This window comes from Branchiostoma lanceolatum, chromosome 1 (assembly GCF_035083965.1).
Source record: "Branchiostoma lanceolatum isolate klBraLanc5 chromosome 1, klBraLanc5.hap2, whole genome shotgun sequence".
Taxonomy (NCBI): Eukaryota; Metazoa; Chordata; class Leptocardii; order Amphioxiformes; family Branchiostomatidae; genus Branchiostoma; species Branchiostoma lanceolatum.
Genome location: NC_089722.1, coordinates 11590202 through 11602361, shown reverse-complemented (window position 1 = coordinate 11602361; position 12160 = coordinate 11590202). Strand labels below are relative to the sequence as shown.

Here is a 12160-nt window from a genome sequence, read left to right as displayed (position 1 = left end):
TCAACAAGAATATGTTTCAAGATTTCTCGCCTCAATAAAGAGGGCTCTGTTTAGTATGAACACTACACCTTTCTTTGTTAACCTTCTCCCTGCTAAGGTAGCCATTTGGCACCACCTTTTTGTTGGTTATGGGGTTAGGCAGCAAGGAGAAGATAATTTAAAGTTACCACTCAATATTTTTCCAGTGTACCAGTACTGTTTTGGTGCTGTGAACCACCTGTTGATTTTATAGATTTTAAGAAGAGCTTGAAATACTTTTCGAAGCCAGGTTGCCCAGTGGGTCTGGGTTGCCCATTACTCTTTTAGATTGCCACAGTTCCGGGGCCGAAATTATCTATTTTAACAAGTTCTATATTACATGATATAAAGTTTTTCAAAAATTGCTTGCTACACTCTTAGCTACAGGCATATTGATAACTACTGTATGATGCATTTTTTTTCTAATGCTTGATTAGTATGAGAGAATTTTGTAATTTGAAAATTAAGTGACCTATAGCTATCAATAGCCCCAAAATAAGGTCTTTTAGTTCATAAGAAAATAATCTCTATACAGTTATTGATGTCTTTTGTGCCGATGCTTGTCAAAGTTGTTTATAGACCTGTCATCGTGAAGCAGTCATTGATTTTTGAACATAACATGACCTGTCCTACACAGCTGTGCCACTGGCAGACGTTTGTGTCAATAACTGGAATACTTGGTTTCCATCAGGGTTCTTGTCCAGGCAAAGATTTCTAAATACATGATTTTGGCAAATCCATGTAGTGTTGTTTGGACCTTGTTTATTGTTCAAAAGAGGAAATAGTGTTGTATTTTTGTTTTTTTGTTGATAGAACAAATAACCATAATGAGTATATAGATTTTAAGCTTGCTGGTCTCATGGCCTCAAACCTGCCCAAGAAGACCACTCAGGGGATCGATAAGATCTGGCCTATGTGGATATATAGACTGGATTCATATATATGTTTGTGTCAATGGGATAAAATGTCAAAGGGACCACCAAAGTAATCACATTATATTGGCTGGGTGGTTCATATGTAGATGTGGTCACTTGTATAGGTTTGACTATAGACTTCATTGACTTCTTACAAGTTTTGTAGAACCCCACCAAAATACATTTCTAGTGAGACCATTGAAGTCTGAAAATAAGCCTCAGTGAGGTACAAAGCAAAGCACAAATAACAGATGAGTATTATAAAGAATATGCAACAAAGCAATAGAACTTGTGAAAAATAGCTTTGTTTCTGAAGCTCTTGTAGAAAAACATCATTCTTTGAATACAAATTGCCTCAATTTCATGCTTTTATCTGTGGATTTACATGATAACATCTTTAAGTTGTCTGTTGCAACTCAGCTTATCTCAGCTGGAGTCTTAAGAACTAAAGAAGGATTTAGGTTAATTCAAGGATTAGACCACATCCTTTTCTTTTCTTTAGAACAGCGCAAGAATCTTGGAAACTTGCAGTGGTAAATCAATGAGAAGTGTTTGTTCCTCGGGAGGCATTGGCACACAAAAGCTTGATCTTACAGGTTGATATGGGCTGAATCACCTTGGGGACCGACCATTAGACGTGGCTTGTGGATGGCTAACAGGTGGTTGAAGGAAATTTCCCTGTCAATTTCTGCACTTGAAGCACAGGCAGAAATTTTGGGTATAAGTTTCGTACCAGATGAAAATAAATATAAAACATTTCATATCAAAATGTCTTCAAATGTCTTGTCTGTAATATCATTTCCCACCCCTCTGATGTAGAAGTGGACCGACCCAACCCCTGGATGACCCCCTTTGACATGCCCCCTCATTTGCATAACAACGCCAGTCCCTAGCAACATTTGATAGCCCTGCTGTCCCGCATGTGAGGAAGCGGGCGTTACGATGACCCTCACTTCAAAACTGATTTGTGACTAATTCCTTTCCCTGACGCAGAGATTGTGGATACAACCTTCTGCGTAGCAGAGCTTGCAGACGTTCAGGTAAAGTGTTGAACAGCTACAGAGCTGTGTGTAAACGTGACAACTTACAGTGTAGCTGAAGAGATTTGCTTTCAGGTGCTGCCATGCTGGACAGCACCCTGATTTGTTTATCCAGTAATTTGAATCGCTCGGCGGTGGTTTGACTGAAACTTGCTTTCCTGTCCCCTCTTGAAGCGAATGTATGGAGAGCTGTATTCATGTCAGCTATCCTATAACACTGGCTGCTACGTTCGCTTCAGCCATTTCGAATGATTCCTGTGATGTCGGTTGTCCGGGTTCGGCAGTCGTAAAGGAAGCCATGTTGGCAGGAAATGTACAAGTAATAGCGGCAATAACAAACTCATTAAAAAAAGTAGGGCGAATCTTTATAGACACTTTTGCAGGTGTTTCTTCCAAGATGATTTTATGGAGCTGATTTGTTTATGTGGCTTGCGACGTCTTGTCTGTGATTGTTTTGAATGGTTTTCATATTCTGTTATAACGGTTTGAATTAAAAGTCATGATATTGATTGATGACATAGATTGAAGGGTTAGCCATTTTGAGTGACATCCTCAGACAAAAGGTTCTTTTGGCTTCCTGGCTTTTGCTGCTCCTTTAAGTTACTAATTATCTTAAACACTGTTATTAAGGTGACAATAAGGAGGTCTGTAGAGGAGAAGGTAGTTCAAAAACAAAGTTCTGAGTATCTTTTGATTAATTTGATTAAGAAAAATTGAAGAGGTATATAATCTTAACTGAAATTATTTTCTTTGAAAATGAAATTGTGAAAGCTCCAGGATACACTGTGTGGCAGCATAAGGAAGTCAAAATTGCATTTTTGTGGTGCACAGAAAAGTAACCCATTTTGAAAGCCATGACCCCCATGTTGTAGTTTCTGTGGAATGTTACACAAACATTAGAGGGGAACAGTTCTGTTGTATAAATATCTCCAGTTTGAAAGGAGCATCTGGCATGGTGCATGTTTAAGCTACTGTATATACATTTGTTACATGTTTTTATACATTTTACACAACATTGTCGTTGGTTGGTTAGTACGTTTGCTGTATTTTCTTCCCATGTCACAGTCATTACTACACTTGTATAAGGCATGAGGTACATTGTATATAATACCTGCCTACAATCTGATGTGTAACAATGCTTTCCAACATTCCCACCTCCATGTTGGCCAAACATGGGAACATACCACAGATAGTCAGGACAAGATGTCGTGCTAAAAAAAGTCTCTCTGATCTATCTTGCTACTGTACTTCAACATCTCTGAAATCTGTTTTCTGCCATTCATGATATAGACTTGGGTTTTTGCAGGTAAAATTCAGCCGATCAGTAAATTTGCAGCTGTAGAGTTTTCCTACCCTATAATGTTGTGGCTTGACAAAGTCCTTGTTGCTTTTATTTCATGCCAGCCTGTTTGTGTCTGCCAGTGTGCAAGAAGGTCGCAGGGTAAATTCTAATGCTAATGGCTGTATTCACACTTCCCAGGGTGTTTACTGTGGTTCCTCCCCTATTGTCTACCCTTTTTCTATCACTGATTCTCACAGCAAACAATGTTATCCTGCTTGCACCCACGTAGCCCACCTTCTGGACAAAGTATTAAGTAGACCCTTTTCAGACACAGCCGATGATGATGTATAACAGATACAACCTTCCTTAGACATGCCTGTATGCTCAACATGTCTTAAATGCAGAAGACACTTGGGGGACTGATAAAACTGGTCTATGCGGACAGGTGGTCACTATAGACAGGATTCTTTTTATTTTAAATGCTTGACGCCAATGGAAAAATTATCAAAGAGACCACCTAAAAGTGGTCTCATTGGTCAGGTGGTCCTTATGTACATGTAAAGGTTGTCACTTGTATTAAGTTGTACAGGTTTTACCATATGGTTTTAAGTGTTTAACAGGTGTTTTGCCAGGTGTAAAAGGTGTCTCTGCTATCAGGTGTGTAGAGGTTTGGCTCCCCAAAGAGTTTGGCCCCTGTAACCTGCAGACCCATCGATACCCTGGCAGCAAGACAGCCATTAGGTTGCCTGGCACAACTGCTATGTCCATCTGTTGGTAAGGTACAAGATATAGGACACAAGGTGAGGTGAAATGTGTCTACTACCCAGTAAAGTCAAGGCTAAATACGAGGAATAGTCCTTTCACACACAAAATTACTTTTTTTAGCAAAACATAAACTAAGCTCCATACATGAACCCAACAGATTGTTGTAGTCATTCTGATGGCCTTTTAATGCCTTTTTTACTCTGTTATCTTAAGGTTTTTGTAGTCGCATCATACAAAGGATGAAGGAAAAGAAAAGAACGAAATTCAAACCTTGAAGTGAAAGGACTGTGGTCAATCCATGTAAGAATTTTCCTTTTGTAACTTTTAACTAGGATTACAGAATTGAATTATTTTCAAGAATTGCAAGTTAAGGTTTACGTGTAAACCCTACAGACTGTTGTAATGATTTGGGTGACCTTTTGACGACCGGTTTTGTAGTCTCAGACAAAAGGTAGAGACAAAGAGAAGAATAAAACGGCCACCTTGAAGTTCAACGGAAACGAGTGAACTGCTTTGCAGAGTCAAGGCCGGACATGGGATTTATGTTTTATGCTATAAAAATCCCAAGTTGAGATGGGAATTTACAGAGGATTGCAGGTATGTTGAAATTTTTGGGACATTCGTTGGTCAGTGTTTTTATAATGTGTTTAAGTTGAGTGAGTAAGGGAAGAGGCTAAGGCGTTCTCCGTTGTGTGTTTCTCCCATCTTTTGTTGTCACAATTCAGTCTGTTCAGGTCGGCTACACCTGTGTGCGGGTAGAAAACTGAACAGCAGTTTCACCTGAAGTGTGTGGATTCCTGCACTACCTGTTCCATCCTCTCCTTTGTGAGAGGCAGGTAATGTTTCCGACCTGAGTCCGCCATTGTAAAGCAGATGCCCCTCTGCGTGCTACCGCCAAAGAGTTTTACCAACCTACCGTCCAAAAATAACAGGTTTGTTGACATAACGTCCAACGGCACCGCCTTTGTTTGGAAGATAAGATGGTTTGTTCTGGTAGGAATCAGGTGCAGTCGGCAAGGCTTGTGTCAACTCATTACTACACGAGTTTGTTGTAAGGTTGTCCATTGCCTTTGTCAGAGAACTAGGTTGTAAAGAGCTATGAAAAAGGTTGTCTGCTTTGCTGTCAGAAAGTGGTCATAAAAATGTAAAACGGATAATGGCCAGCCACAAGCTGTGTGCACTTTCCTATTGCTAGTGTTTTTACTGTGACTCAACTGAATCAATTCTGAGGTTTGATATGACTCACAAATCAATAGCTTTACTTGACTTTTGTTCTAAATATCATCGCCTTGCTTCTTGCTTAATACCACCCACAGTCAGTGTGCATTGCCTAAACCTTTGTGTATTTTGCGGATGATAGATAACACTTTCTGTTACCAATCCTAGTCAACAAATGCCACACGCCAAATGAAGGTCTCTAGACAAAAGTATAATTGACACCTAGAACAAATGACATACATGTAACTGTAGTTGAATGTTATTAATTGCTAAGAAAGTATTCCCTGTTAATCCCAAATAAGCATTCATGTTTATGTTGTAGTGAACTTTATATTTTGTTTTTGGGATCAAAGCACACTGGACATGTATTTTCTATACAATAAACAGTTAGCTGTACATTATTAACCTCTGTCATTCTCAGTATGAGTTTGACTTGTGGAAGACTATAAGTAAAGTCGCCATCTGAAAATGTGTGCTTACACTGACAACAGTAAAGACCAAGCTGGATTGGATGAAGCTACCCATTCTTTTGTGGCATACTTTACAGTTGTATTATACCATGGATCATTGTGGAAAGAACAGGTTATAGGAAACATGGATTTGGGAACAGCTGGATTTAGGGCCACTTGAAGGCAGGTGGAGGGATTTAAGGTGGTTGTTGGGCGGAGCAAAAGTTTTGAAGACGCTTCAAAAGTCTTGATGTATGTTCTTACTGGTTTTTCGATATCTTTGTATTATGTACTGAACAATTACTGCAAAATTAATGGTAAACCCATAATGTGAGCTTATGATGGGGACTGAAGTAGAATTAAACTTTTAGTTATTAAAACATTTAATGTGTAGTTTCAAACAGTTCACAAAATGATCCATATCGTAAAAGTGAGATGATTTTGGATTTTTATGCTGTATTTTGTATGCATTAGCTCTGTGTTTATATATCATGATATGTCATTTTGTTTCTACCCTAGATAAGGGTATCACAATAAACTAGAATTAAACTAATATGTAGTTTCTATGTTTTAGAAACTGCTTTTTTAGTCAGTTCACATTTCAAGCGTCTTTCATTTGTATTCCAGATATTGCCAAAGATGCAGACAGAGACTCAGTAGACACCGATTCCTTGGACAGATACAGCGGAAGTTCCGCCAAGGACACGAAAAGCTCAGTCAGGTTTTCTGACAACTTTAAGAGGGACCAACCAGGCGCTGTGGGTGGGGTCAGCAGATCAACAGCCAATGGGAAGCCTCCTCCCTGGAGTGTCAAAGGTCGCGCTTTGATCCAGGAGAAACTTGCAACCAAAGCTGGTCTGTCCACCATGGATGCTGGTCGTTCTTACGGTCAGGACGGTCGGTCGAGCACGGCCAGCATCGTAGACAGGTACAGCCGCCCTGGCACTGGGAACTTGAACGGCTACGCGGGACTTAACGGGATAAACGCGAATGGCGACCGTTTGTCGGGCAGTCGCGGCAGCACTCCCCCTGCAAGTGTCACCAGCGAACAGGAGCTGTCCCAGTACTTTGACCAGGGGAGGGAGGGAGGTTATCGTGGTGGCACTGGTAGGGGGTCCGTAGACGACGTTTCTTCTCACCATTCACGACATTCGCGGTCATCCAGTGCTCGCAGTTCCATCCGACAGAGTCCGGTAACACTTCCGTCCAGCTCCGAGCAAGTCAGACCGCGGGAATACGGCAAGCGCTCTAGCAGCGTTCCAACCGTGCAGGACATAGACAGATTCACGTCCGATAAAAGGAGCTACACACCAGACACTTACTCACGATTGGCTAACAGCTCAACGGCACAGCCAATAGCGCTGAGCCCCCTGGTGACCACCAGGACTGCGCCAGTCACGTCAACAGTTTCCCGTAGCTCGTCTCACAGGAGTACGCCATTGTCCACACATAGCAGTAGGCTGACCAATGGCGGTGTAGAAAATGGACACAGACAGGTTAGTAGTATGCCTAATGTTACTGAGGGCATAGGGCGGCGCCCATCTCCGTTTCAGTAGCCCTTGGGCCACACAACTTTGTGCAATCACTACAGCAGGGGGCTAGTCCACTGGTAGTGTGTGTTTAACTTCATACACTTTCCCAAATGATGAGTAGCTCAGCATTAATTTTTGAAAATCTTATAACCTACAAATGACATGGTATAGCTAGTTCTACAGGATAATGAGGACCTGTTTCTGGTTACAGAACGGTGGAGGTGACCAGAGCGGGCGGGTACAGCAGTTAGAGGAGGAGCTGGCCATGACCAAATCACAGCTGACTGACAGGGACAGGGACTACACACACCTGTCTGAACAGGTAAGGACTACACACCTTTCTGAACAGGTAAGGACTTATGTAGTACACACCCAGGACAAATATAGGACACATACAGCATGTAGACATCAGGTTTAGTACATCTGACTGTGAGGGCCTTTATACACCTGTGATATCCTGAAACTTTCTTAGTACGAACAGTTTGTATCTCTCAGTGTTGGTATAACAAGATTATCCCACCGATAGTACTTCTATTCCACTCCTTATACAAACCCACTTACTCCTGGTGGAACTAAGACGGGCATTTCATTATCTCTGTTAGAGACGACTAAATCTAATTACAAGGTTTTTTGTCAGTTCCTGCAGACAGGGCACAAAGACAGGAAATAATATAAAATTCTGGTGGGAGTAAGACAGGCCTTTCATTATCTGTGTAAAGGACGACTAAATCCAACTTCGAGATTTCTTGTCAGACTGTTTAAACGAAAAACAAAAACAGAAAACTTGGGGTAGGCATAGAGTTTCAAAGTTGCTGTCAATCATTTCATTCCACAAGTAAGACAGGCATTTTATTACTAGTGAGAAAGACTAAATCTAATTCTACTATGTCTTCTCAGACTGTTCAGACCAAGAAATTCAAATTATAACTTCCTTGTCCAGGATGAGAGCGTAACAAGAAATTTAGTTCAGATTTTGAGTTCTAAACCTACTGGACTATCATTTGTATACAATTATTTTACCCTCATACAATGAGAATGTCAGGAAGAGAACTAAATCTAATTCTAGGGTTTCTTCTCAGACTATTCAGACCAAGGAGTTTATATTAAAGGTTTTGAAAGCAAAAACAGGAAATTTAGGTCAGTTCTTTAGTTGTAAACTTACAGGATTGTCAGTTGTATCATTCTGACTCTGTATAATCAGAATGTCAGAAAGAGAGCTAAATTCAAATGTAGGATTTTTTCAGACTATTCAGACAAAGGACAAAAAGGAAATTTAGGTCAGACACAAAGTTCTAGAGTTACAAAACTGCCCATTGTATTATTCTTCCCCCACACAACTAGATTTTCAGAAAGATGACCAAATCTTATTCTAAGGTTTCTTCCTTGTCAGACAGAAGTATTCAGACGAAGAACAAAGAAGGAAATTTAGGTCAAGGTACTCAAATCTAAATTTAGGTCAAGGTACTCAAATCTAAAGTTACAGAACTAAATCCATTTTTTATTTCTCTAACTTCACGTGATCAACTTGTCTGGACAACAATTGAAGAAGAATCTGATGGGATTAGATTAGATTAGAACAGGTGAATAGGTTGTTTCTTGTTCTGTCTTGAAGTTAGTGATTCTACTAATTTCTAGCATTGTCTTAAAGATTAAAGGCCCATCATAAAACTTGAATAATTAAACGATATAATAGAATTTCTTTGATTTTATAACAATAATATTTACATCCCCTTTCCACTAGACAGTGATTGCTAAGCGACTGTACAATCACCAAAATGGGATTTAATCCTTGATTTCATAATTGGAATATGATGCAAGATATAAAAGTATAACGTAAAATACATAAAAACTCACAAAATGTAAAAAAAAGAATTTGTTCTTTATCTTTGAAATTGTTTGAGCAAACTGTCAAATCTTTGGTTGCTCAGCAGTTGCTAGCCTGACTAAATCGCCCTCCTAGTGGCCGGCCCGACGGTTACTGGGGGAGGGGTCAGCAGTTGCAGCCTCTAGTGGAAAGGAAATGTTACTTGTTACGCTAAAATCAGTTGTCAGTTTCTGTCTGTTTGAGTTTTACATGATTGATATATAGTTGACAACTTCTGTCAGTGCAGATATTGCTTAATTATAGTAACAAGAGGCTCATCATAGTTCTTCCCTCTGTGCACATCTATCATTCTGTCAACACACAGATAAAGTCACCTGTCTAGTTCTGTATCTGTGCTAATGAGCCAATGTATCCGCCCTTTGGGGTATAACAGTTCTACCTTTCAAAGAAAACGCTTACAATGACTGGTCGCTCACAATATACAAAATGTGAAGACTTTGTTTTGTTGAATTTTTCTGGCCAATGTTCCTTGAAGTTCATATTTTCTCCCCATTGAGATGGAGTGAATACCTCATAAAATATACTCTAAACAAAAACAAGGCTGTTGCAAACTAGGTTTTATATTTAGAATTACACAAACTACTTTTCGTTAGATTGATCTAGTCCTAGAGACAGTTTTGACACAAATATAACTGTCAAAAGCTACATGCACATGAAAAAATAACATTTAAATACAGAGAACCATACTGGTAATGATAATATCTGGCCATCAGCATTGGTAGTATTTCATACTGGGCCACCATTCGTTCGTTAAGGAGAGTCTAAGATGAACACCTGATTTGATTTGTTGTTAGACTCTTGTTGCTTGGTTACCATTCCTGTTGCCAGGCAACACTGCATGCTTCCTAGGTACAAAAATGTCCCCGTGTCCCCACCACACACCTGTGTTTTGGTCAATCATCAGGTTGTATTCTCCCAAACAGCAACTTCAACAGATACACTCAGTCTGTCATTTGTTTCATCTATGTACTAAAGAATTTCTTGTATTTTGTATCTAATGCTCAAGAAAAGGCAAAGAAAATAATTCATTACAAGCATTTTAATCATTGCAGCCCCAGGCAAGACATTTTGCATTCTTAGCATGTTTCTTATGGAGATGGAGTGGGAATAGTGGAAATGTTGTGACATTTGAAACCCTTGTTGTCTGAAAAAGTCTTCTCAATTTCCAGGCTGTCTCACTCCGTAACCAATTTGCAAATTAGGTGAGAAAATACTACCTCCACAAGGAGAGGGTTTTTAAGCAGCTTTGTGAAATTAAAGAATGTAGAGCCATTTTTTAAAGAACAGTCTAGCAACAGTCAAACTCCTCGAGTAAACATACTAAGTAGGTTACTAGTAAACATAAAACAGCATGTTTGACAAAAAATATCTCGTAACTTGAAAATATTTTGTACTTAAGTGGGTAAAATAACCACCTGTTCTATAAGCTGGGCATACAGAATCCAAATGGTGAACAGTATCATCCCAAGATTGAACCACGAAAAATTTCTGTATGTCCAGAGTAGCTGTGACACAAATTGAAAGTCTTTTGAATTTCCAGGTGGCTAAAAGCAGCATCACTTTGTATGCAGCGCCCATTGTTACTTTAATCCCACTTTTGGACGTTACCTCTGAGGTTTCTTCAGAGTCTAAATATAGCCGGTCAGACATGTCTAAAGGACCAGTGAACTGAATATAAGGACGTTGTGTAGTTTATAGGGAAGTTAACTGTGGAATCTTTGTATAAAGGGAATAAAGTAGTCTCTGTGTTTCTTTAACATCTGTGTAATGCTCAGTGGTACTTGTAAGTGTTTTGGAAGGATTTTCCTGGACGAATCTATAAAAAGAAGGTATAAACTTTACTTACTGCAGCTGTAGAAAAATCACTTGGCTAACTCTAGGATTTGGAAAAATCTGTTAGTGTTATTGGCTTATGTCAGCACAAATAACCTTACATTAGATGTAGAGTCAGCACAAAATGAAAGACACCATGAATATACTTCAGTCTGCTCCTCCTTAATTATATGTGAAATGTCACTGTACATCTATTAACAACTTTGACCTGAATTTGGAAACTGACTTACCAAATTTGAAGTTATGAGAGTAAAAAAGTGACTTCAAGATTATTATGACTGTAGAAGAGGCCGTCCATACTTTATACTAAAGATTACCTTATCGTGTTAGAAACTGGTTTAGGTAAAAAAGACCTGACTGATTTGATGTACGACAGAGAATACTGGAAGCTGAACTTTGTAGCTTCAAATCGTTAGATTAAGAATTATGTACCAGTATGTTTGACTACAGTATTTTACATCTTTTAGAGCTGATGCCCATGTTTTCCCTTCAGTTACAGCAGGAGCAGGATGTCAGACTGGGTCTGGAACAGGAGCTCGACCAGATCAAGAGGGACCAGCACAACGGCGCCGCCATGGAGATAGTAGAGGTACTGCAACAAATTGCTTCAATGAGTTCAAACCTCAAGTCTACTCAAGTATGCTTTTGACTTGCTAATATCTGGTCTCTTTAATTCTGACATCAAATATGGCCTGTAGTCTGAGAAAAATCAATAACATAGCTCTTGTACATTTCAACTTCTCTGACTGGTTTTAAATCTTCTTGAATCAGCTGGAGAGGAAGTACAGCGACATTCTACGCGAGAAGGAGAACCTCGCGACGGAGGTTTTCACGCTGCGGCGGGCGCTGGACGAGTCGCAGTCCGCCTCCAGACATCCTGGTGAGAGCTCCTTTACAGAGTACGACCCAAACAACCCCACGGTGCTGCTGAAGAAGATAGGTGAGACCTCTATATGTATGGTAAAATTTTACAAATGGTATGTTGTAGTCTGTGAAAGTTGTAAACAGTTTGTTTCAAGTATTTTTATGTAAGAAAGTATGCAATTCAGCCCTTTGGCTGTGATGTACTTGTCTTTGCAGATCATAAGAATGATCATAATAAATTCATTCATAACTGAAACTGCAGACTGAAGACATTGAAAACCAAATGTATCTGAGGTTGGTATCTCCTGAAGGTTTGTGCAGATTTGGAACTATATGGTTATACATACAGCCATTGTGCTA

At 39.6% G+C, this 12160-nt stretch overlaps 1 protein-coding gene across 4 annotated transcripts in view; it reads left to right on the top strand.

Annotated features, from left to right (window-relative positions):
• LOC136434365 (uncharacterized) overlaps positions 1 to 12160 on the top strand; it is a 41129-nt gene that overhangs the window by 19220 nt on the left and 9749 nt on the right. For all 4 annotated transcript variants that reach the window (XM_066427160.1, XM_066427168.1, XM_066427151.1 and 1 more), the window contains 4 exons: positions 6314 to 7182; positions 7430 to 7540; positions 11430 to 11525; positions 11708 to 11876. In XM_066427160.1, the coding sequence (XP_066283257.1) occupies positions 6314 to 7182; positions 7430 to 7540; positions 11430 to 11525; positions 11708 to 11876 (1245 nt within the window). The remainder of the gene's footprint in view (positions 1 to 6313; positions 7183 to 7429; positions 7541 to 11429; positions 11526 to 11707; positions 11877 to 12160) is intronic.